The sequence below is a fragment of the Aulonocara sp. 'chitande type north' Nkhata Bay genome, linkage group LG3, assembly GCF_057382095.1.
Source record: "Aulonocara sp. 'chitande type north' Nkhata Bay isolate Kocher_YH1m ecotype deep benthic linkage group LG3, A_spYH_male_GT1.1, whole genome shotgun sequence".
Classification (NCBI taxonomy): domain Eukaryota; kingdom Metazoa; phylum Chordata; class Actinopteri; order Cichliformes; family Cichlidae; genus Aulonocara; species Aulonocara sp. 'chitande type north' Nkhata Bay.
The window spans coordinates 22,137,169-22,158,791 of NC_141346.1; the positions used below are offsets into that span (position 1 = coordinate 22,137,169).

Below are 21,623 nucleotides of genomic sequence, written 5' to 3' on the forward strand. Positions count from 1 at the left end.
CCATCATACCCTCACTTTCACTGTGTGTTCTGTTTGCCAGCCTGTTTAGTTTGTTCTGTGTTCCCAGTTTAGTTAGTTGTTTTTTTTGTTTTGTTCAGTTTCTTTCCAGCAGTAAAGCTGAGCATTTTGAGTTACTTCTGCCTCCGTGAGTCCTGCATTTTAGGTCCTATCTTCCTGCCTGCCTGCACACATTCATGACATTAACCTTGGAAAACAGAACTTATGTCTTGATAATAATTATAATTTCCACATTTTTAGAATGTGCATTACTGTTTCAGTGATGCATTTTCTTTACTTACTTCCAACAACTAAGTTACATATGGTCTCTATGTCTTTCAGTTTCATATTGCTTTGTGATATTTGGCTGACAACATGAAGTTTAAAATTTTTTTCTCTGACATAAAATACACTTTTGGACATCATGTATTTTACACACACATTTCTTTAAATGCACACATTATAAATGTAATTGAATTTACTTAATTACTTCCCTCTTTGCATATTGAGATTCATATCACTAAACATGATAGAAACATATTATTTTTAAATTTAGATAAGACACAGGAGGACAGACGCTTTTTATCACCTTTAAAAATCACCTTTAAACCTTATTTTTAGGAAGTAGTTTGGTGGTATTTAGGCTTGTTTCCTGTTCATCTTTCACTACTATGGAAGAAATATAGTATCATCAGAATTCAAGTATTTTTAGACATTGAATTTATGACACTGAATTTTTATCCTCCAAATTTCCCTGCAAAAATATTCACCTGCAAAAATTCACGTGCAAAAAATTCACCTGCAAAAATTCACCTGAAAAAAATTCACCTGCAAAAATTCACCTGCAAAAATTCAACTGCAAAAGTGATGAACTTTAATGACCCAAGCCAGAGCAATCAGCACCAGATCGAGTCGAGTGGCTCTCAGCCAATTAAATTACGCTGTTTGATCACATGACACCGTTAGCCAGCAGTGTGTCTCCTAAAAGAGAGCTGTTTAAAGGTGAGTGATTAAGTTTTTCTCCTAAATAGAGATCATTACAGAACGCCTAGTCCTACTTAAAATCCCATTTATTTATTTTTTATCATCTACTGGAACTAAGGAAAACGTTTGACTAACTCAAAGACAATTTCCACGCCTCCCCTGCCTGACTGCAGAGGCAGTTTTGAATTTAGGAGCAGCAAGACGGAAGCGGCAAACCCTGGCGATTCTCCGGTAAGTATATGGTTATTTATCTTCAAGTTTGTCTTTTGAAACGTTAATGTTATTAAAATCTGTTGCTCACGTATAAAGTACACAGACGGTGTCTTTGCTCAACTCGTCTGAGGCGTGTCTCACTAAGCGCTACATGCTAGCATCCTGCTAACCGAGCTACCCTTTACATGCTGTGCTTTAGAAAATAGGATACTCGTTAAAAAAATACTCCGCAGATATTGATAGATAGACGAACACTGCAAATATAATGTTGGAAACGAGAACGGCCTTTGGTGAAGGGGTAAAATACACCATGAATAAAGCCATAGAGTGAATGGCTGCCATGGTTGCAGAACGGCCTGATTTAATGACAAGAATGGGGAAGAGTGAGGTGAAGTGAACCACAGCCACAAAACACGGTCAGACAAGGCGGCAAAAGGGCAGTGATCTGTCCGTCAGTATGAAGTTGGTGTGTGCTTTGGTGAACAAAAACTCCAGACTGGTAGCAGGAAGATGGGAGACTCGTGTTTCACTGGAATAGTGGTGAATTAAAACATCCTTTGTTGGGGACATTTCGGTGTAAATGCATCCATACAGGTGAGACAGAGGCAGACCAGACAGTGAAGAAAACAAGGCAAACATTAGAAATATTAAAACGGAAATATAGGATTAATATAACATACAATTTGGGAAAATGTAAGGAACGCAATGTAAATGATATTGTAAAGTCATTAAAACAGCATACTCTGATTAAAAGAAACATGTAATTGGGTAGGATAATAATGTTAAAAAAACATGTACAAGATGGGTATGTATACTTGTAGCCAGAATTTAACAACTATAAAGTTGTAGCATGCCAGTACCTTACCCCATCCATTATATCCCCACTTTCAGAAAAGGATATGGTCAATATCTTTACAAATACTATCTAAACTTAAACTGGATATTCCCTCTGCTTCTTCTGCTTCTCGTATACACCCTCAGGGTTTGTGATCAGCTAGCGGCTGATATGATCATTAATCCTGTAAAATAATATTTTCGGTTTATGAATCTGTTAGCATGGATTTCTTAATCAGTTTCCACTGTTAGCAGAAGTTGTGCATGCAGTTTTGGTGTGCTGCTCTCCAAGACTACAAGCTGCGTTAAAGTTGGAAGTAACTGCCCGATGTTCCACTGTTGAAGATCAGCTGTGCCCATTTGTTGCACATTGTGGGTATGGAGAAGTTGAGGCCCTTGCAGGCTACCCACAATTTCCCCAAACTGAGCGATTATACATCTTGCTTCCATATTTGTATCTTGTGTCACTAAAAATACATTTTATTTTGGTTTTATACATTGATTAATGACCTGCAGAATCTCCTTATCATATTAAGTGATTCATAATTGTCACTTTATGCTTTCTCCATCTTGAAAGTGATGACATCCTTGCATTACATCCTTTAGGTTCATTTTCTGCAGGCAGGTTTCTGACAGAACAGGCAGATTTGCACTATAACCTGCAGCAATGGACACATAAAGAAATGAAAAATTACATGTATGTGCTAACTTTCTAAACACTGCTACATTAATGATTAAGTAGATAAAACATTTATGTCAGCCTTGGCTCATAGTTCATTTAAAGACAAGAACTTTGTGTGTGTTTCAGGTCCTGCACTCTCAAAGACTGAATGAACCAGCATTGCAGCCATGGGTCACTGTGAGCATCACAGGGAAGGTTGAAGCCGCCCACTGCAGCTGTAAGGCCGGAGTCACGGAGACCTGCACCCACGTCACTGCTCTTCTGTTTAATGTAGAAGCAACAGTGTTGATCCGTGGCACAAGGACTGTTACAGATGAACCTGCATACTGGGTTTTGCTGGGTAATATGACCAAGATACAGTCAGTGGTTGGCCATAGCATAGACTTCTCCTCTTCAGCTGCCCAAAAAAAGGCTCTTGATCAAAACATAAACAGACCATCTGTAGTGACAGGTAAAAGGAGCAGTCCTCAAAAAAGAAATCCCACCTGCTACTGTGGAGGAGTTGTCACTGCTATAATGCCATCATGTTTTATCTAGGGGTCTAGATTTATGTCTATAGTGCACTGCCGTGTAAATAATTTGCATTTACTGAATGAGTATCACTGTTCAAAAATTGAATAAAGAAACAAACTAATTTTTGCCTTTTTATTTTATTAAAACCACTTTATAGAACATCACATCAGTTACAATGTAGAATCCATGTCACTGGAGAATTTTGATTCAATAAACAGTAAAAAGGTGAGCTGTGAAGACCAAGGACAAGTGCAGTTCACAGGTTTTCTATCCAAGGAATCCCAGAAGATTGCATGGTGTCATTGCCCAACAGTTGTTTGCAGGACATATGGACTCAACCTCAACAATCCCTCACACTGAGCAGCATGAAGTGACAGTGCAGAGGAAAAACTCCCCTTTAACAAGAAGAAACCTCCAGCAGAACCAGAACCCGGTTGAGTACCAGCAGCCATCTGGGTTTGGAGGAGAGAGACAGAGACACAGAACTACCAAAAGTATAATTTTTTTATGTGATTGACTGTTGTTGTAATTCAAGCCCTGAGTGTAGAGCAGGTAAGATATAAAGTTGCATCCTAAATTCCATGCTCATGCAGAGTGTTTAGTTTATGACTTTTTCACCTGGTCATTTCTTAATGAACAGATGGTCTTTTAGGGTTGACCAAGCTGGTACCTTGACTCTGTTCTCTGCAAGATGTTGCAAAAAACAAAATCATATGGAGACAATATTGGACACAAAAAATATATAACAATTTAGTTAAATGTAGCATTAACTCATAAGTCTTGCTAAAGTAAACCTTGTATTCTGATTCATCACAGCAGCAGTTAAGTTGGATGATGTCAGCAACTGCAGCAAGTGTCTTGCTGACTGAATAATTTCATCTTGCATAATCTGAAACAAAGACAGAAACAATTTATAAATTAACGTTCGATAAAATCTAAAAATTAATCATTTATTAGATACCAATATGAATATGTCTACCATAAAACTTGTGTGGAGTGAAGTTACATTCAATCAAGATGGTCTGGCATGCTACAACTTTGTAGTTGTTAAATTCTGGCTACAAGTATACATTGTGTTCTGGGGGCCTCTGGATGTCTGGAGTTTTGATCTCCTCCATACCTGCTTGATACCATAAAGGACGGGGCTGTGGCTCCCCACACTCCCTAGCAGATCATTACATGGAGAAACCTTTGGAATGCAAGCATGCTGATCCACACAGGTATGCACACAGGTGTACACATGGGTATTCACAGACGCGGACTACAGCTTTCTTGGCTGCTGCCTCAAAGCACACTGTGCGCTGTCTATCTTGCGTGTTGCACAATATCGTTTATTATTTAGTAACTATTGATATCTATGGCTAGCTAGTTTATTGTGATGGTGCTTTTTTTTTTCTATTATTATGTTGCTCTTTGTTGTTTGCTGTCTCCTCTGTTTTTTTCTCCATACAGGTGACCCAGGAGTTGTTTTTTTTTGTTTGTTTGTTTTTCTCTCTTCCCCCCCTTCTCACCGTCTCTTCCCCCCTTTGGTTTTCTTTCTTTCTCTCCCCCTCTTTCTTTCATTCTTTCCCCCTGTCCTATCCCACAGTCATGTCTGTCCCGTTTGCAACTGAAAATAAAATAAATTCATAATTATAATAAAGGTCAATCAAATGGACCAATATGGCAAGGCCATGATGATCCACTTGGTAAAATAAATCCGCTTGGCATCTTTCTTGGCCTCAAGACAACAATTCTGATGGCTGAAGATCCAAACGGGACAAAAAAAAAAAAAAAAAAAAAGTATACATACCCATCTTGTACATGTTTTTTTAACATTATTATCCTACCCAATTACATGTTTCTTTTAATCAGAGTATGCTGTTTTAATGACTTTACAATATCATTTACATTGCGTTCCTTACATTTTCCCAAATTGTATGTTATATTAATCCTATATTTCCGTTTTAATATTTCTAATGTTTGCCTTGTTTTCTTCACTGTCTGGTCTGCCTCTGTCTCACCTGTATGGATGCATTTACACCGAAATGTCCCCAACAAAGGATGTTTTAATTCACCACTATTCCAGTGAAACACGAGTCTCCCATCTTCCTGCTACCAGTCTGGAGTTTTTGTTCACCAAAGCACACACCAACTTCATACTGACGGACAGATCACTGCCCTTTTGCCGCCTTGTCTGACCGTGTTTTGTGGCTGTGGTTCACTTCACCTCACTCTTCCCCATTCTTGTCATTAAATCAGGCCGTTCTGCAACCATGGCAGCCAAGTCACTCTATGGCTTTATTCATGGTGTATTTTACCACTTCACCAAAGGCCGTTTTCGTTTACAACATTATATTTGCAGTGTTCGTCTATCTATCAATATCTGCGGAGTATTTTTTTAACGAGTATCCTATTTTCTAAAGCCCAGCATGTAAAGGGTAGCTCGGTTAGCAGGATGCTAGCATGTAGCGCTTAGTGAGACACGCCTCAGACGAGTTGAGCAAAGACACCGTCTGTGTACTTTATACGTGAGCAACAGATTTTAATAACATTAACGTTTCAAAAGACAAACTTGAAGATAAAAAAACAATATACTTACCGGAGAATCGCCAGGGTTTGCCGCTTCCATCTTGCTGCTCCTAAATTCAAAACTGCCTCTGCAGTCAGGCAGGGGAGGCGTGGAAATTGTCTTTGAGTTAGTCAAACGTTTTCCTTAGTTCCAGTAGATGATAAAAAATAAATAAATGGGATTTTAAGTAGGACTAGGCGTTCTGTAATGATCTCTATTTAGGAGAAAAACTTAATCACTCACCTTTAAACAGCTCTCTTTTAGGAGACACACTGCTGGCTAACGGTGTCATGTGATCAAACAGCGTAATTTAATTGGCTGAGAGCCACTCGACTCAATCTGGTGCTGATTGCTCTGGCTTGGGTCATTAAAGTTCATCACTTTTGCAGTTGAATTTTTGCAGGTGAATTTTTGCAGGTGAATTTTTTTCAGGTGAATTTTTTGCACGTGAATTTTTGCAGGTGAATTTTTGCAGGTGAATATTTTTGCAGGGAAATTTGGAGGATAAAAATTCAGTGTCATAAATTCAATGTCTAAAAATACTTGAATTCTGATGATACTATATTTCTTCCATAACTTCCTTCCATGGACTCTTGTTGAGCCGCAAATCTTAAAATTTGTTCAAACTTTGCTCAGGTTAGAAGGAGTTGATTTCTGTGTCCAGATGCCAATTAAAATCTAAAACTCAAAGATCACAGGAGAAGAGCAGAGTTCTTTGCCAGTTGGTTTATTGAACGGTCAAGTCCTGTCACGGTCCAGCAGATCTGCCAGAGAAAAATTCTGCTATTGTGTTTTCTCTCTTTCCCCTCTCCCCCTCTCACTCTCTCTCTGTCGCCTGGGCGGAGTTCAATGTGGGCTCCCGCCTATGGCCTACATACCTTAGAGATGAGTAACACCTGCGTCTTATTAAGCGGCTTCTACGTAAGGGAAGAAGCGAGACAGCTCTTCGCTGGATCGTTGCTTGGCCTGTGTCAGTGAAATCCTGGCTAGGACACTGCTAATCTAGTTCCCTTGGTTTTTCTGCTTGTGTTAACATGTCGTTTCCTTGTGTACAGACACCCTAGATCTGCCCTTGTTCCTTACAGAGATTGTGGTGCGAGAGAGGAGTGAAAGACTGATGAGACACCAGAACAGACAGATGAGGAGTAAGGGTGTTCCCCTGCTTTCCCCTGTGGATTCCCTGGAGCCCTGATCCCTGCACCCTTGTATATAGCACTTTGTCACTGTCGCACATTTCACCTGGTGTTTGTGAATAACCCCTCTGTTCTTCCTTTGAACAAACAAGTCCTGCGTTTGAGTCCTTCCTGTTACCGTAACAAGTTCAGCAAAACATAGGAAAAGCAAAAAAGTTCCCCTATGGTGCTCACCGTGAGACATGCAGATCAAAAACCAACACAAACAGACAAATAACAAAATCCATCTGGGGTGCATCTGACCCATCTTTGTTAGTGTCAGTGACCCCTGCTTCTGCTGGTGGGTATTTTTCCATTGTAATATGTAATATTAATTACATATTAATATGTAATATGTTTTCAATACTTTCCCCCAATCAGCTGTCAATTTGCACAAAACTACAAATATCAAACATATTGCAAAGAGAAAACAATTAATCCTTCTGACAGCTTTGTCAGGTTAGCAGCCAGTGGTGAGTGGTGACGCTTCACATTTGATAAATATTGTCATGCTATTTATCAGGCTCACCATCCATCCAGCTCACCGTCTGCTCAGACACAAAAGCTGTACGTACAGTCTAAGACACAACAGAGTGGACAGCATCATCACACACAGAACAAGGTTTTTCAACAGCTCTTCACCGCAACTGTCAGACTGATGGCAAAACAAAACAAAAAACAACTGAAAACCTAAAGTAACACAGCACTACCTCACCCACTTCGAATGTACAACAGGATTAAATCACTGACTAATGTGCAATATCATGTGTGCCAATACTAGAAAGTGTATTACCACCCTCTCTGTGCACTGTTTTTGTATATAGTAAATACTATGATTGCTCCATTCTTTGTTTTATTTCTATTTTCCTTTTTATTTTGTTGATTTGTCGTTATCCTGTAAAAAATGTAACTGACCCTGAGAGCTCTGCACAAGAATTCCCGTGTGGATGGACTGTTGGTCCTTTGCACAAATGGCAAATAAAAATCTTGAAATTTGAACTAAAACACTAGTTTTTTAAAGGATAAAAAAGAAAAACTGCTATTGTTCGTAATACATACCAATACTAACATCACAGGGCAGTTATGGGAAGTTCTCCAACAGGCATGGGAAAAACTTTCCAAGGAATATTTTGATGTTTTTGTAGAAAGAATGTTTTATGTTTTTTATGTTTTTTCAGGTGTTATAGCTACCAAATGTGGCTACTTCGATGATAAATTTCTGTCTATAATTTTGTTTTTAACTCCAATTGCTTATTTGTACTATATTTTCATTTAAGAGTGCAACGAGACAGTAAACTGGATCTTTTTCAATTTAAAAATGAAAAATTAGGGAACAGTATTGTGTATAGTTTTTCTGTACTCACTCAGTGTCATCATGCAGAACATCAAACATCACATGGGAGGAATGTAATCCTGTTTTACACACAGTAGAGTTAATCAGTCACCACACTACACTATCCAAAAGCAGCTTCCCTGTGATCTTCGTGAAACATACATGTCTGGTGAAGTCACGTGACTGATTTTTGTTATTGTGAATGGATGAAAATGAATGATCAAGCGTTAATAGAGATAACATGACACAATACAGTTTTAACCTCAGCCCTGAGATTCATTTTAAATGAAAAAATTAAAATATTTTCTCTTTTAAATTATAGCAGGTAGCCGGCTTTGCAAAGTGACATAACGACCATCTTGTGGAGGAAATGATGATTCCTTATTGTCTGGTTGTTTACTTCTAACTAAAATACTTTGTGGGTTAGTGGTTAACATCTTAAAGTTTGAAATATGATATAATTGCTAGAAAACATTTATTCTTTTTGAAAATGTAGAATTTATACATCGACAAACATTTGACATACTTGCTGTTCGTAGCATTTTCAGTGGGAGAAAGCTCCAGCCGATCCAGGAGAGAAGGACAACTGCTGACTAAGTGAAAACCTGTAGTGATCCCATATGTGTCAGGAGTACCGGAACAGCTGAGACACATTTTTCTAAACACCGTGTCTCTGTGGCTTTTAAACCCCAAAGCACACTGCGCCAAAATCGTGGACAGGGAGGAACGCTAGCTTGAGCGCAGAGTCAAGGAGGCCATTTACATGAAAAGGGAAAGACCATCTCTGAATCGAGGAGGGTTCCTAAGGGTACATCGCCATCTTGCAATGCTGTGATTGCAGCCATTCCCCAACTCTCTGTGAATGGTACTCATGGCCATTGGTCAGTGGTTGTTGTTCAATGGTCATGAGAATTTGCATAATTAAGATTAAGGAACTGACCTCCCAGCCCATTATTCCTTCAGTGGGCTGGTTTCAGTCATTATGCAAATGTACTGTTTATAAGATTTGGGGAAACCTGCAGTCAGCTGGTTTTATTTTTCCTACATCTGGCTTTTTTTTTTTTTTTCAAATTGATTAAACATGTATTTTGCAATTTATTTAGATTTTTCAAGGGAAAAAATACAACCGATGACATGTCTTAAAAACTCAAAACAAAGAAACGGTTTGTATCAAAAATGACACAAAGGGGTTAATGCATTAGCTTTGCAAGAACAAGAACTTTATTAATAAAATATATGTGGGGTATTTTGTGGCAATATATTTATAAACCTTTTTCTCATACTGTACATATACTGAAAGCAAAAGTCATGTTACATACATTTATTTTAGAATTATATTCCCCCAAATTCAATATTCCATATAAGACAAGTCTTGTGTTGACAACATTATTCAGAAACACCATTTTTACCATAAATGAACATTGTGTTGATGGCTTATGACATTATAGCTTCATGTTTAAGCTAGATTTGTCACATTGTGTTGCCACAGACGCCACAGTGAATATATTTTTAAAAATTGCAACAGCACTCTCATACCTGCAATGCGGTTTATGGTTCAATTTTAACACACTGCTACATTTTAAATTAGAAGTGATGATGTGAGGTTGGTCGAGGTCATTTTTATTTCATGCAAACTGATAACGTTTCATCAATTATAAATTAACACAATCACTCTTTATATAAAAGTAAGTAGCCTGTACAACCTAAAACATTAAAATCATGTTAATAACCTGATAAATATTCATTGCCTTCTGTCTAAATGTAACTCTTTTCACAGTTCTTTTCCATAGCTCTCATAGCTTCAGTAACATTAAAACTGGAGACTAGTATATCCTTCATTTGTGACTTTGGATTATACAGTAGAAGTGATCCAAATCCTCTTCTTCCTCTGCTACCTGCACAAACTGTTTCCATTCAGCTGGCTACTGCCGATTCAGTTTTAAATACAAATTACATTTCAAAATACACATTTGTTATTTTAAATGAAAGCTGAATCATTCTGGGAATTACACTTGCAACAACAAATAATTTATAAATGGTAAATGGCTTCACTAGTCCCTAAGGACCCCAAAGCGCTTTGCACATCCATTCACACATCCATTCACACAACAATTCACACGAATTCGCACACTGGTGATGGCAGCTACATTGTAGTCACAGCCACCCTGGGGCGCACTGACAGGGGCGAGGCTGCCGGACACTGGCGCCTCTGACCACCACCAGTAGGCAATGGGTGAAGTGTCTTGCCCAAGGACACAACGACTATAAATTGTTGCCCTTGTAAATAATTTACTGTAATAAGTTTTGTTCAGTTATGAAATGCAATTATGAAAAACATAATGTATCAAATTTAAAACAGTTATGTGTCCTGTTTGCTACTGTTGGTTTATATATTTTAAATATCCCACTCACGTGCAAACACACTGCTTGAGCTGTCAAGTAGCTGACCATGTGACCACCAGTTAAAAATAAATCTGAGGTGCACAATGCCACATAGCATTTTCATTATGCAAGTGTGGTTATTGTCAGAGATGTTAAAAAGGAAGCTGGTTACGTGTGTCTTTCTGTCTGTGAGAACATCTTCAGCTGCGGAAACACAGTGTAACAATGACTAAATAATGACAAGACTTTCGAAAATGCTGCAAAACCTCAGATATATTTAAGTCTTACTCACTAATTTCTGTCTGTAGCACTTAAGTGATGGACTCCTCAACACATTTTCTTTTTCTTTGATTATTATTATTATTTTTATTCCACTAGCCTTTTAAGCAGCTAGGGATGTTATATTTTCAATATGTTCACATTTTAGGCAAAATACATACATACGAAATACATTTCATCATTGTTGGTTTTGTGATCAGGGTAATATGTCTGTGAAGGTTCTCAGGCATCCTTCACAGACATATTACCTGGGCAGGGTAATCATCACCTGATGAAAATTGTTTTCTCAGCTTCACTAGCACGCATGAAAAACAATCTCAAAGTGCAGAGAGTGTAAAAAAAAAAAGCACTTGTGACGTTATGTATTATGTAAATATTTTGTAAGTATTATGAGGTTACTGTGTTGCGTACCAATCAATATGATCCAATTTGTAATGTTTCTGCTCCTAGAACTTCTTCGGTAATTTCATGACAGCAACATGTAATATTTATTCACAACCCCAACTATAAAAATTATATTATGACATTATCATTTTAAGTAGTAACCACCTAAGAACAGACTAAAATTACAGACTGAAAACATTGTAGCATGGGCATGTATTAATTAGTTTTCAGAATATGCTAAAGAGATGTGTAAGTCTGCATTTCCCCTCTGGATTGACATTGGAAAGGACAGGGAAACTAGTGCTTATTATTATTATTTGTTTTAAAAGGTAAAATAAAGTTCCGTAATGACAAACCACGTAGTCTTAAATTGTTGATAAAACGTATCTCCAACAGCTAGACAGCTCTTTAGTGATTTTTTTTTTTTTTTTGTCTTTGAGATGTTACATTTTTCAAGCCCTTCACCAGACTTGGAAACTATGAGGCTCTAGCTTTAGCTTCCTTTTGTAGCTCTATTTTAGTCCAAAAATAAGTGCAATAGTGGCCGAACCTTTCAAGTTATCTTGAGATAATATTTAAACTATTATATTTTTGTTAGAAATACATAAATATACATTTTTAACTACTTTCTATGTGTTTGAGTCACTGAATTCAGCTACTGCAACCATCATCTACAGCACATCAATCACTGTAAGGATTAAAGATGACAGCTTTTTAAATTATATTTTCCTCATCATAAGTGTTGAGTCCTGTAACTCACCAACAGGTTTTGGTCTTCCTGAGAGAGAGAAGGGTGGTCTGTGTTTAAAAAAAACATCTATTTTGTAAAGTATATAATCTGGCAACACTGCCTAGTAAGTTTCTTCTTTATATAGTGTTTTACTAATATACTATTAATAATACTAGTTGTATACTGTAAGTTTACTATGTAAGTTTTGACAGTGGTAGCTACATGATGTGAATCAACACTTAGTCTGCTAAACTAGTTGTTACTCTACAAAAGGTAAAAGGCAAAATGTATTTTTTTTCTGTTGTCATTTAAATCTGTCACTGGTGGTTACTTTGGTTAGCCATAGGTGTATGTGTGACCATGCATACAGCCGAGGCCAACGCCATAGCATATGTCCGTATCATGATGGGCGCAACATTTGACTGAATTCTTATCGAAGTAGAGGTGTGTTTCCCCTAGACTGTGTTCGGTGAGTTAACTAAGCACTGAGTTCTAAATAGGTGAATCGCAAGTTCCGGGTCCAAACTACTCTGCATTTATTAAGGCTGTTGTGTTTTTAAATTGTTTTAATGCTTTATATCTTGTTCTATGTAATCTGAACAAGCCCCTAAAACAGTCAGTGATCACTGTCAGCCTCTCTCTTTTATCGAGTGGAAAAAAGTTAGCATTCATCCTCCAGATTCACTGTGTTTATGTTAACATATAACATATGCTAACATAGCTGCGTAGCTAGCCACCACAGAGCACATCATTATATACAAGCTAGCCCAACTTCAGTAACCCTACAAACATCACTGTTGTTCAGTTGTCTGTCTTCATTTATGTCGTTAGTGAAAGCAGAGCTGTACGTTTTAATTTTTGCTGTGGATGTTAAGCTGTGGATTTTTGGCTTCACACGTGGTTCGTGCACGTCGAAGCTCAGTTTGCGCTTCATGCCGTTTCAGCCGCCGACACGAAATACCATCATGCAGTGGCCTCACTGGATCTGCTGTCCACCCACCGTGTGATGACTCTCCTCCGGGATCCCCCCACCCAAGGGAAATAGACCGCTTTCATAAATAAAGAAAATTGAATTGAATTGAAAAAGCCAGCCCAAGGGTAATGTCTCTTAATTACAAACCTGTGCCGTGAAACAAATGTGAATTAGACTGTAGTTTCAGTTGTGCCTCTTCTTATGTTTTATTATGCATTCATACATGAGTGTAGTTTTGAGAGTTCATAATACATATAAGACTTTGGACTGTTGCGTTGTTGAACATTAAAATATTTTGTCATTTCCTTGATTCTGTAATATTTACCAAGTTGATAAGTTAAAGTTTAACATAATAAGCAGATTTGCAAAAAACAATTGCATTTTAGAAGGGCATGGCTTAAAATTATTGTAATTTGGAAGACTTTATATATTTATTGACCACTTTATTTAATATGCCTTTACAAATCTTTATAATGGTTCTCAAAGTCGGTAATCAGGCCCCACTGCTCTGCTTGTTTCCCAGCTATTAATACACTACACTCTGTTGATTGCCTGGTGTGTTCAGTCTTGCAGAATTAGAAGACTCCATTGTAGAGTGAGGAAAACAGTGAATTGGTATGTTTTAGCTTCTGATTCACTAAATGTGCCTTGTCCAGGTAATGAACATGCTACATTTTCTTTTGTTACTGACGTTGTTTGTGGAGGGATTGTAATGAAATACATTATTGTTTTGCCCACTCATTCATAATTCAATGGCTGCTGTAATGTTTGATTTATGTTCTATGACACAGAAGTGCATTACTTGGAAAATGTCTTGCATTGTTTGTTTTTTCTTATTTTTGCAGAAAAGTTACTCAATATTACCAGAAAATCTAAATTAACATTAGGTTGCTTAAACGTAACTATGCTTTTAGATCTCAAAGTAAATAATACTGGTTGGTTTAACCAGCTGAGTTAGCCAAAGCTGAAAAATAATAGCTGGATTTACTTAATAATATACAACGCTTATTACTTAAAAGCTGATTGTAAATTGTTGCAACAAATTTTTAAAATTGAGCTGACAAAACATTTTTTAGAGTGTGAGATGATATAATAATCATGTATACAATAATTAAAACAAAATTTAAACATAACTATGTAGCCTGTGTTAACTTTTATCCTTTTGATCCACTGAGTTATGAAAAACAGATACATATATAAATGATTATTGCTTTACTAATGCACTTACCTAACAATATTTCCATTTATTCACTGTAAAATTTAATTAGTTCCCAGAACTACAAAAAACAAAAAAACAAAACTATGCAAACTCATTGCCTCAAACAAAATTGAGTAACGCTTACTTGAGATGACAGTTAGGCAACTTTTTCTTTGCAAGTATGCAGTATTAAGAATAACTTGATGTTTCAGACTGGTCAATACTAATTGTTTACCCACTGACAAACACTCAAAGTTCTACTAAATTAGAAACAATTTGTGATTCAAAAAGAATAATTAACAACACTTCTTGTAATTGTGTTAAAATCAGTCCAACTTTCATTTTCAAATGCAAAAAAGTATATCAGCCAACATACTGGACACTGTTCTGCTGAACAACAAAAAATTATATTGTTACAATCTTACAGTGAAACAAAGTCTCATATTTAATTATTCTGAAACTAAGCTTAGGCTTTACACAACTTTGTTTTGCAAGTTACATTACTTACATAATCAAAATAAAATATACTTATTGTTCTGTCACAAGTGCAGTCTCTGGTTTAAACAAGACATTTGTTTTGCATTCAAACACAGAAGCTGGTATGTTGTAATATTTTAAGAATGGATTGTTTCCAGTCCTGGTATTAATGCCGGAATGACTGTCATGGGTTTAGGCGATCCAAATGTAAGCGCAGAAGAAAGTCTTTAACTTCCCTTAAGTACAGTGGCACTGAATGTGAGTTGGAGATCCAATGAGCTGTAACCTGCAGGTGACCATTTTCACTTACCACACCATCTGTGATGGAGGACTCATCTCTCCTGGTGCCCTGCAAGCAAATAATCATATTTTGGCGTGTTGGGGGAGCAGCTAGTTATTTCCCATCATGCCTTGGGACATGTTCTTGTTTTACTGTTTACGGTTACATGACTTTTAACTGTTCTCTTAACTGTTCTGCTTATACTGCGTTACAAAGTCACTGACAGTTAATCATAATGAATACAAAGTTTTATTTGGCTATCTGTCATTCAGTCAGTGTTTTCTTCTGCTTGTACATGATCCCTGAAAAAGAAATTAATAGAATGAAATGAAATGGAGGGATTTGTGTGTACCAGGGATCCCAGGGTCTATGATGTCTTTCAGGCTGCCCCGAACTGATTCTGGTAAGCCATCAGGAAGGGAAAGTGGTGGTAAACCCACATGTGTATAGTGCAGGTGGAGTGCTGCTGATGCCCAACTAAGGATATTGTCAGGGGGTGGGAGGAATACTTGAGGCCCTCCTAAAGTTCAATGATCTGTCTTCTATAGAGCACAGTATGGAAATAAGGTAGATGACTCATCCACTCTGGGGTGAGGTCACACAGGCAGTACACAAATCCTTGATGGCAGAGCCTTTGGTCTGGATTAGACTCGCACAGTGTTCCTGAATGCTCTGTAGAGGCGTGTCAACCAAGACAGCTCTACAACATCCAATGTTCCATGGAAATCGGGCGGTACCTCTGGATTGGCAGATCAGGCCAGGCTGCTGGAAAAGAGAATTAGTCCATTAATTGAATCTCAGATACAAGAGGAACAATGCAGTTTTCATCCCAATCGCAGAACATTGGACCAGCTCTTTACCCTTTAGAGGATATGTGAGTGTGCATGAAGGTTAGCCCAACTAGTCTACATATGCTTTGTGAACTTGGAGAAGCCATTCGACTGTGTCGCTTGTAGTTTTCTGTAGGAGGTGCTTCAGTCTGGGTTTTCTGGCCCGTTACAGTACGAGACATTCGGTCCTTATAAAACCATTGCAAAAGCTTGGACCACATTGTCAGCAATAAGTTGAACTCATTCCCAGTGGGTGGTGGATTCCTCTGGGACTAGACCTTGTCAGTGATTCTGTGTATATTTTTAAGGACAGAATTTTGAGGCCTAAACAAATGGCAGAAGACTTCGACTTGGTTGGTCTCAGGATCTCGCATTTGATTTTTGCAGATACAGTGGTCCCTCTCTAAAACATGGCTCGCCTATCGTGGCTGTTTCGTGGATTTTTTTTTAGTGCAATTTTGCATGCCCTATTTTTTTATTTTATTTTTAAAGCGCATTGTGTTCTGCGTCCTGATTGGCTGTAAACCATGGTCAATCAATCTCCTCTGTGCCGTGTCTCCTGTACAGAACAGAATGCGTGAAATTTACATAAAACTTCAATTGTTAGAAGTGTGACTCTGAAGTGCACAACTGTATGTTTGTAAGTTTTCTGCCCAACAAAAATAATATCGACTAAATTTTTTGCACAGTCAAAGGCACCTGTGGTAGCCCTAAAAGGCAGAGGAGGATGCTAACCATCGCACAAAAAGTTGGACTTCTGGGACACCGGATTATAAGGCGCATTAAGCGAAACAAAACAGTCAGATAAGTCAAATCTCACTCAACTCATTCTTCTTGCTTTCTTTACTTCCATACCATTGAGTCTGCCACCTGGCTGTAGCTCAGGTGGCAGAGCAGGTCAGCCACTAATCAGAAGGTCGGTGGTTCGATCCCAGGCTGTCTCCTGGCTGCATGTTAGTATCTGGCTTGCGCAAGATACTAACCCCGTGTTTGCCTACTGGTGGTGGTCAGAGGGCCCGGTGGCGCCAGTGTCCGGCAGCCTCGCCTCTGTCAGTGTGCCCCAGGGCAGCTGCCAGTGTGTGAATGAATGGGTGAATGACTGAATGTAGTGTGAAGCGCTTTGGGGTTCTTAAGGACTAGAAAAAGCGCTATACAAATGCAGGCCATTTACCATTCATTATGTTGAATTCTCTCGCAGCTGCTCTATTCCCATGTTCTGGACCTGAAAACAGGGTTTTGTCTTTGGTTTCATTCTGTAATACTGGACTTATTTTTCTACGGAGGTCTGACATGTGAGTGTGTTTAAACAAGGGAGAAAATTTTCAATTGTCTGTCTGAGAAAAGTGTATGAAGTGTGTAGTGAGGGGTTTTACAGCTTATAGCCTTAAAATACAATAATAATTAAAATAATAATAATTAAAAAATAAAGCTTGCTACTTGGCCACGCAGATTTCACCTATCGCGGGTTATTTTTAAAACTCCCGCGATAAATGAGGGACCACTGTAATGTGGTTCTGTTGGCTTCATCATGTGGTCATCTCCAGTTCGTGCTGGAGTAGTTAGCAGCCAAGTGTGAAGCAGCGGGAATTATAATCAGACATCCAATGAGTTTAAGTATCTTTTGGTTCATGAGTGAGGGAAGAGGAGAGCGGGAGATTGGTAGACTGAGACAAATTGGTGCTGTGACTGCAGCTTTGTAGTGAAAAGAGAGCTGAGTGTAAAAGTGAAGCTCTCGATTTGCTGCTCACTCTACACCCCACCTTTGGTGATGAGTTCTGGGTAGTGACCAAAAGAGCAAGATCACGGATACACGAGCTTTCATGGAAGGGTGGTTGGCTTCTTCCAAGTTAGGATAAGGACTTAAATCATCCAGGATTGGCTCAGAGTAGAGCCACTACTCCTTCATATTGAAAGGAGCCAGTTCAAGTGGATGAGGCATCTGACAAGGATGCCTCTTGTGGAGGTGTCCTGACATGCCCCACCCAGAGGACGCTCTGGGGCAGAACCAGGAGAGACTGTATTATCTGTCACTAGTCTGAGAATGCCTTGGTGTTCCCATGGTCAAGCTAGAGAAGGTGGCTTGGTAGAAGGAGGTCTGGGCTTCTCTGATTAGGCTGCTGCTCTTACAAAAAGTTTCCTGAATAAAGTGTAACAAAATAAAATAATCAGACATCTACAAAAACTCACATTAGCTTATATAACTTTTCAGGAGCATTTGTAGAAAAATGTTTTTCAAACAGTTAAGATCTGCATGCTGGTTCAAAATGTAAAAATAATTGTCTTTCTCTTCTTTAAGTTGAGAAAGACAGGAACGACACAGGAAATCTTTCCTGCCTGTGGCCATCTCCCTGTACCACAGCACTTTACAGGAAGGGCCAGAGTCGTCTCTATTTTTTGAGGCGACTGAGGTCCTTCAACATCTGCCAGAAAATGCTGAGGATTTTCTATGAGTCTGTGGTGGCCAGTGCGATCCTCTATGCTGTTGCATGCTGGGGGAGCAGGCTGAGGGTCGCAGATGCCAACAGACTTAATAAACTGATCCGTAAGGCCAGCAATGTTGTGGGGATGGAGCTGGACTCCCTCAAGGTGGTGTCGGAGAGGCGGATGCTGTCCAAGATAAAGACAATGTTGGATAACACCTCCCACCCACTCCATGACATGTTGGTCAGTCACAGGAGCACGTTCAGTGAGAGACTGAGATTACTGAAAAGCACCACTGAACGACACAGGAAATCATTCCTGCCTGTGGCCATCTCCCTGTACAACGCATCCACTTAACACACTGTTTGCTGCTACAACTACACATGTTTCTTTTCCAAATATTTATTTATAAGTGACTTATGTATGTATGTATGTATATATATGTATATATTGTACTATTCTTAGTTAGCGTATTGTCTGTCTTGTCTTAATGTTGGTTTAAAATGGAGCACTGTAACAAAAAATAATTTCCCCCAGGGATCAATAAAGTATTCTGATTCTGAATTAAGTTCTAAAGACAAGTCAGTGACATACTGGAAACATCCACTAGGGAACTGCCCTAGTGAATTATAGCTTTCACCCTCAAATTAAAAGTTGTGCCTTAATTTTTAACTTACCAGTTTATTGTTTCTACAAATTACACTTCATGATGTCTAGTCACAACGCATTAATTTTTTTTATTAATTATTGTTTGTTTGTTTTTTGTGTGTTGATAATGTAATAACTAGAATTTAGATTGCATTGGCTTGATCTAGCATTCATATGTTTGATTTTGTTATTTTAGATTTATACACAAATGTATAAAATGATTCAGTTTTCTGTCAAATTTATTAACGATTTAGATAGACAAACTGTTTCACACCAGAGAGCATTCAAGCAACATGTGAAAAAGCAAAGGTTCAAATGCAGTCTTCCATTTTATATATGCCATTATTTATAAAATGACCATCTTACATAATTAGTAAAGACTTTGCTAGCTTAGATGGTGTAACATTGTTGTTGAGGGATTCATGTTGTCATTTTTATCTGTGCATTTCTAGGTCTGATTCTAAAATGCTTATGAACACTTGTATTCTCTCAGAAGACACTCTCCGACAATCTTAAAAGGAACAAACATTAAAACATGTTCTACAAAACCATTTTCTGGTTTTCACATTAGAGCAGTCTGATCATCAGGATTAACAGAAACTATAACTGAGAGGAGATGTGATTTAATGTTTAGTTCTATGTACAGTGGTCCCTCGCTATAACGTGTTTCACCTCTCGCGGCCTTGCTGTTTCGCAAATTTTTTGTGTGCAATTTCCAACAAAAACTATGTCGATGAAACCTTTTGCACCCAAAAGGCAGAGGAAGATGCTGACCATTGCACAAAAAAGTTGGACTTCGGGAAAGACTAAAGGAAGGTCAAAGCCGCAGTATTTTTCGGACCATAAGGCACACCGAATTATAAGGTGCATTAAACGAACCAAAACAGTCAGATAAGTAAAACTGTACTCAACTCATTGTTCTTGCTTCCTCTACTTCTGTACCATTGATTCATTGATGTTGAATTCTCTGGCAGCTGCTCTATTCCCATGTTCTGGACCTGAAAACAGGGTTTGATCTTTGGTTTCATTCTATAATACTGGACTTATTTTTCTACAAAGGTTTGAACTTTGAGAGTTTTTAAACAAGAGGAAAAAGTGTGAAAATGTTCATGCCTTTGTAAGAAAAGTGTACAGCCTTACAACATCTATAATAATTGTAAAAAATAAAGTTGAATTGCATATGGTGTCTGTGGAGACAATGAAAAAAGTGTTAATCATTGTTGTTGGTTGGTTATGAACATTGACAATTATGAGGTAGATATCAATAAAGTTTTCCCTAAAGTAACTAATTAAGCAGTAAAACAGAAATTTTGTCAAAAAAAGTTAGTTGTGGATGTACTAGCACTGTGTCAAGGTTATTAACGAAGGATGTCTGTTATAACTGAACAGTTAAAATGTAAATGTAAAATTTATAAAACTTTATTTTTCTGTTTGAGTACCTCTAATGACAGTTTATGTTTCCAATATCGTGGCAGTCCCACCGACAGAAGACAAGTCACCAACAAACACATGAGACCAAGGGAGCGCAGCACAATAAGTCCGGTGGGTTGAGAAAGCCCATGTCCTTGAAATGAAATGTGATTCTTATTCAACAGTTGAATCAAATATATTTTCATTTACAATATTCTAAAGGTTACGTAAACCACATTAACAATTAAAACCAGCTAGGAAAAAACAACAGTCAATATCACATTAAAAAAATATGTTTTTCTTTACAAAATCTGACTTTAGAAAGCCTTGAGTCTCAAAATGCTACAGTTGTAGGTATTATCAGGTGTCTGATAATTAGTTTCAGCTAAAACAAAATTAAAACAAAAGTATCACAGGTATAGCGCACCTTTGATGTTAAGCCAGCTCTCTGGTGAGTCTCCAGTATCGACAATACTACATTTGTAGAGTCCTCCATCAGATTTGGATACAGTCGGAATCATTATGTTTCCTGATGAGCTGCTCCCAATGGAGATGCTATTTTTATAGAATTTTGCAGTGTAGTTGGAGGTTGAATCCTTTTTTCTACAATGCAAGGCCACATTTTCTCCCTCGATCACAGGATAGACAGGACTTTCCAGAATTACATGACCCTCTAAATTTAAATGGCAGGAAATACGACAGTTATTTTGTCTGTAAAAGTGTTTTCTGTTTAAATTATACATACATATATATACATACATATATATATATATGTGTGTGTGTGTGTGTTATTTTATTAAGGTTACGATGCATTTTCTGAAGAAAAATTATCACTTACTGCCAATGAAAACCTAGAATACAAATGGACTAAATAAGTTTTTTTATGTGCATACCAGTTACAGTGATGTTGACAGAGTTGCTTTTTTGTATTTCTCCATGTTCACACCAGTATTCTCCACTGTCTGTTGATGTATATGCATTAATAATATTGCAAGGTCCAGTGGGTGTTTTCCAGAATGAAGCACATCTTCTAACATCTCCTTTTGTCTTTTTCATCACTCTCCATCCAGTCAGCCCATTTAGCCCTTCACAGCTGATAGTGATAGGCTCTGTTTGAAAGAACTGCTGTCTGTTCGGAACAACTTGAGGAAAACCTGAATCTGAGACACAAAATCCAATAAAGACTCATTTTTCAATTTGAACAAAATAGTCTTAAACTTAAGGTTAATGCACATGTGCGCCTTCTTATTGTTGTTGTTTTTTACTTTTTCAGACAAAGACAAAAGTATACACATTAAGCATGTAAGCTTTCAAATGATAAACATTTATGCA

The 21,623-nt window shown here is 37.8% G+C and overlaps 1 protein-coding gene and 1 long non-coding RNA gene across 3 annotated transcripts in view; both read right to left on the minus strand.

Annotated features, from left to right (window-relative positions):
* LOC147334565 (high affinity immunoglobulin gamma Fc receptor I-like) overlaps positions 1-21,623 on the minus strand; it is a 35,093-nt gene that overhangs the window by 12,941 nt on the left and 529 nt on the right. Inside the window, exons 3-4 of the mRNA XM_086285945.1 lie at positions 21,185-21,451; positions 20,719-20,964 (exon numbers count right to left, since the gene is read on the minus strand). Coding sequence (XP_086142071.1) covers positions 20,719-20,964; positions 21,185-21,451 — 513 coding nt within the window. The remainder of the gene's footprint in view (positions 1-20,718; positions 20,965-21,184; positions 21,452-21,623) is intronic.
* Positions 3,375-6,099, minus strand: LOC147334566 (uncharacterized). 2 transcript variants are annotated; one of them, XR_015128590.1, is made up of 4 exons: positions 6,018-6,099; positions 5,805-5,862; positions 4,018-4,112; positions 3,375-3,907 (listed from the first exon to the last, which is right to left on the minus strand). It is a non-coding gene; the product is annotated as an uncharacterized LOC147334566 (long non-coding RNA). The 2 variants fall into 2 exon arrangements; XR_015128589.1 differs by having other exon boundaries at positions 5,805-5,917; positions 6,018-6,070.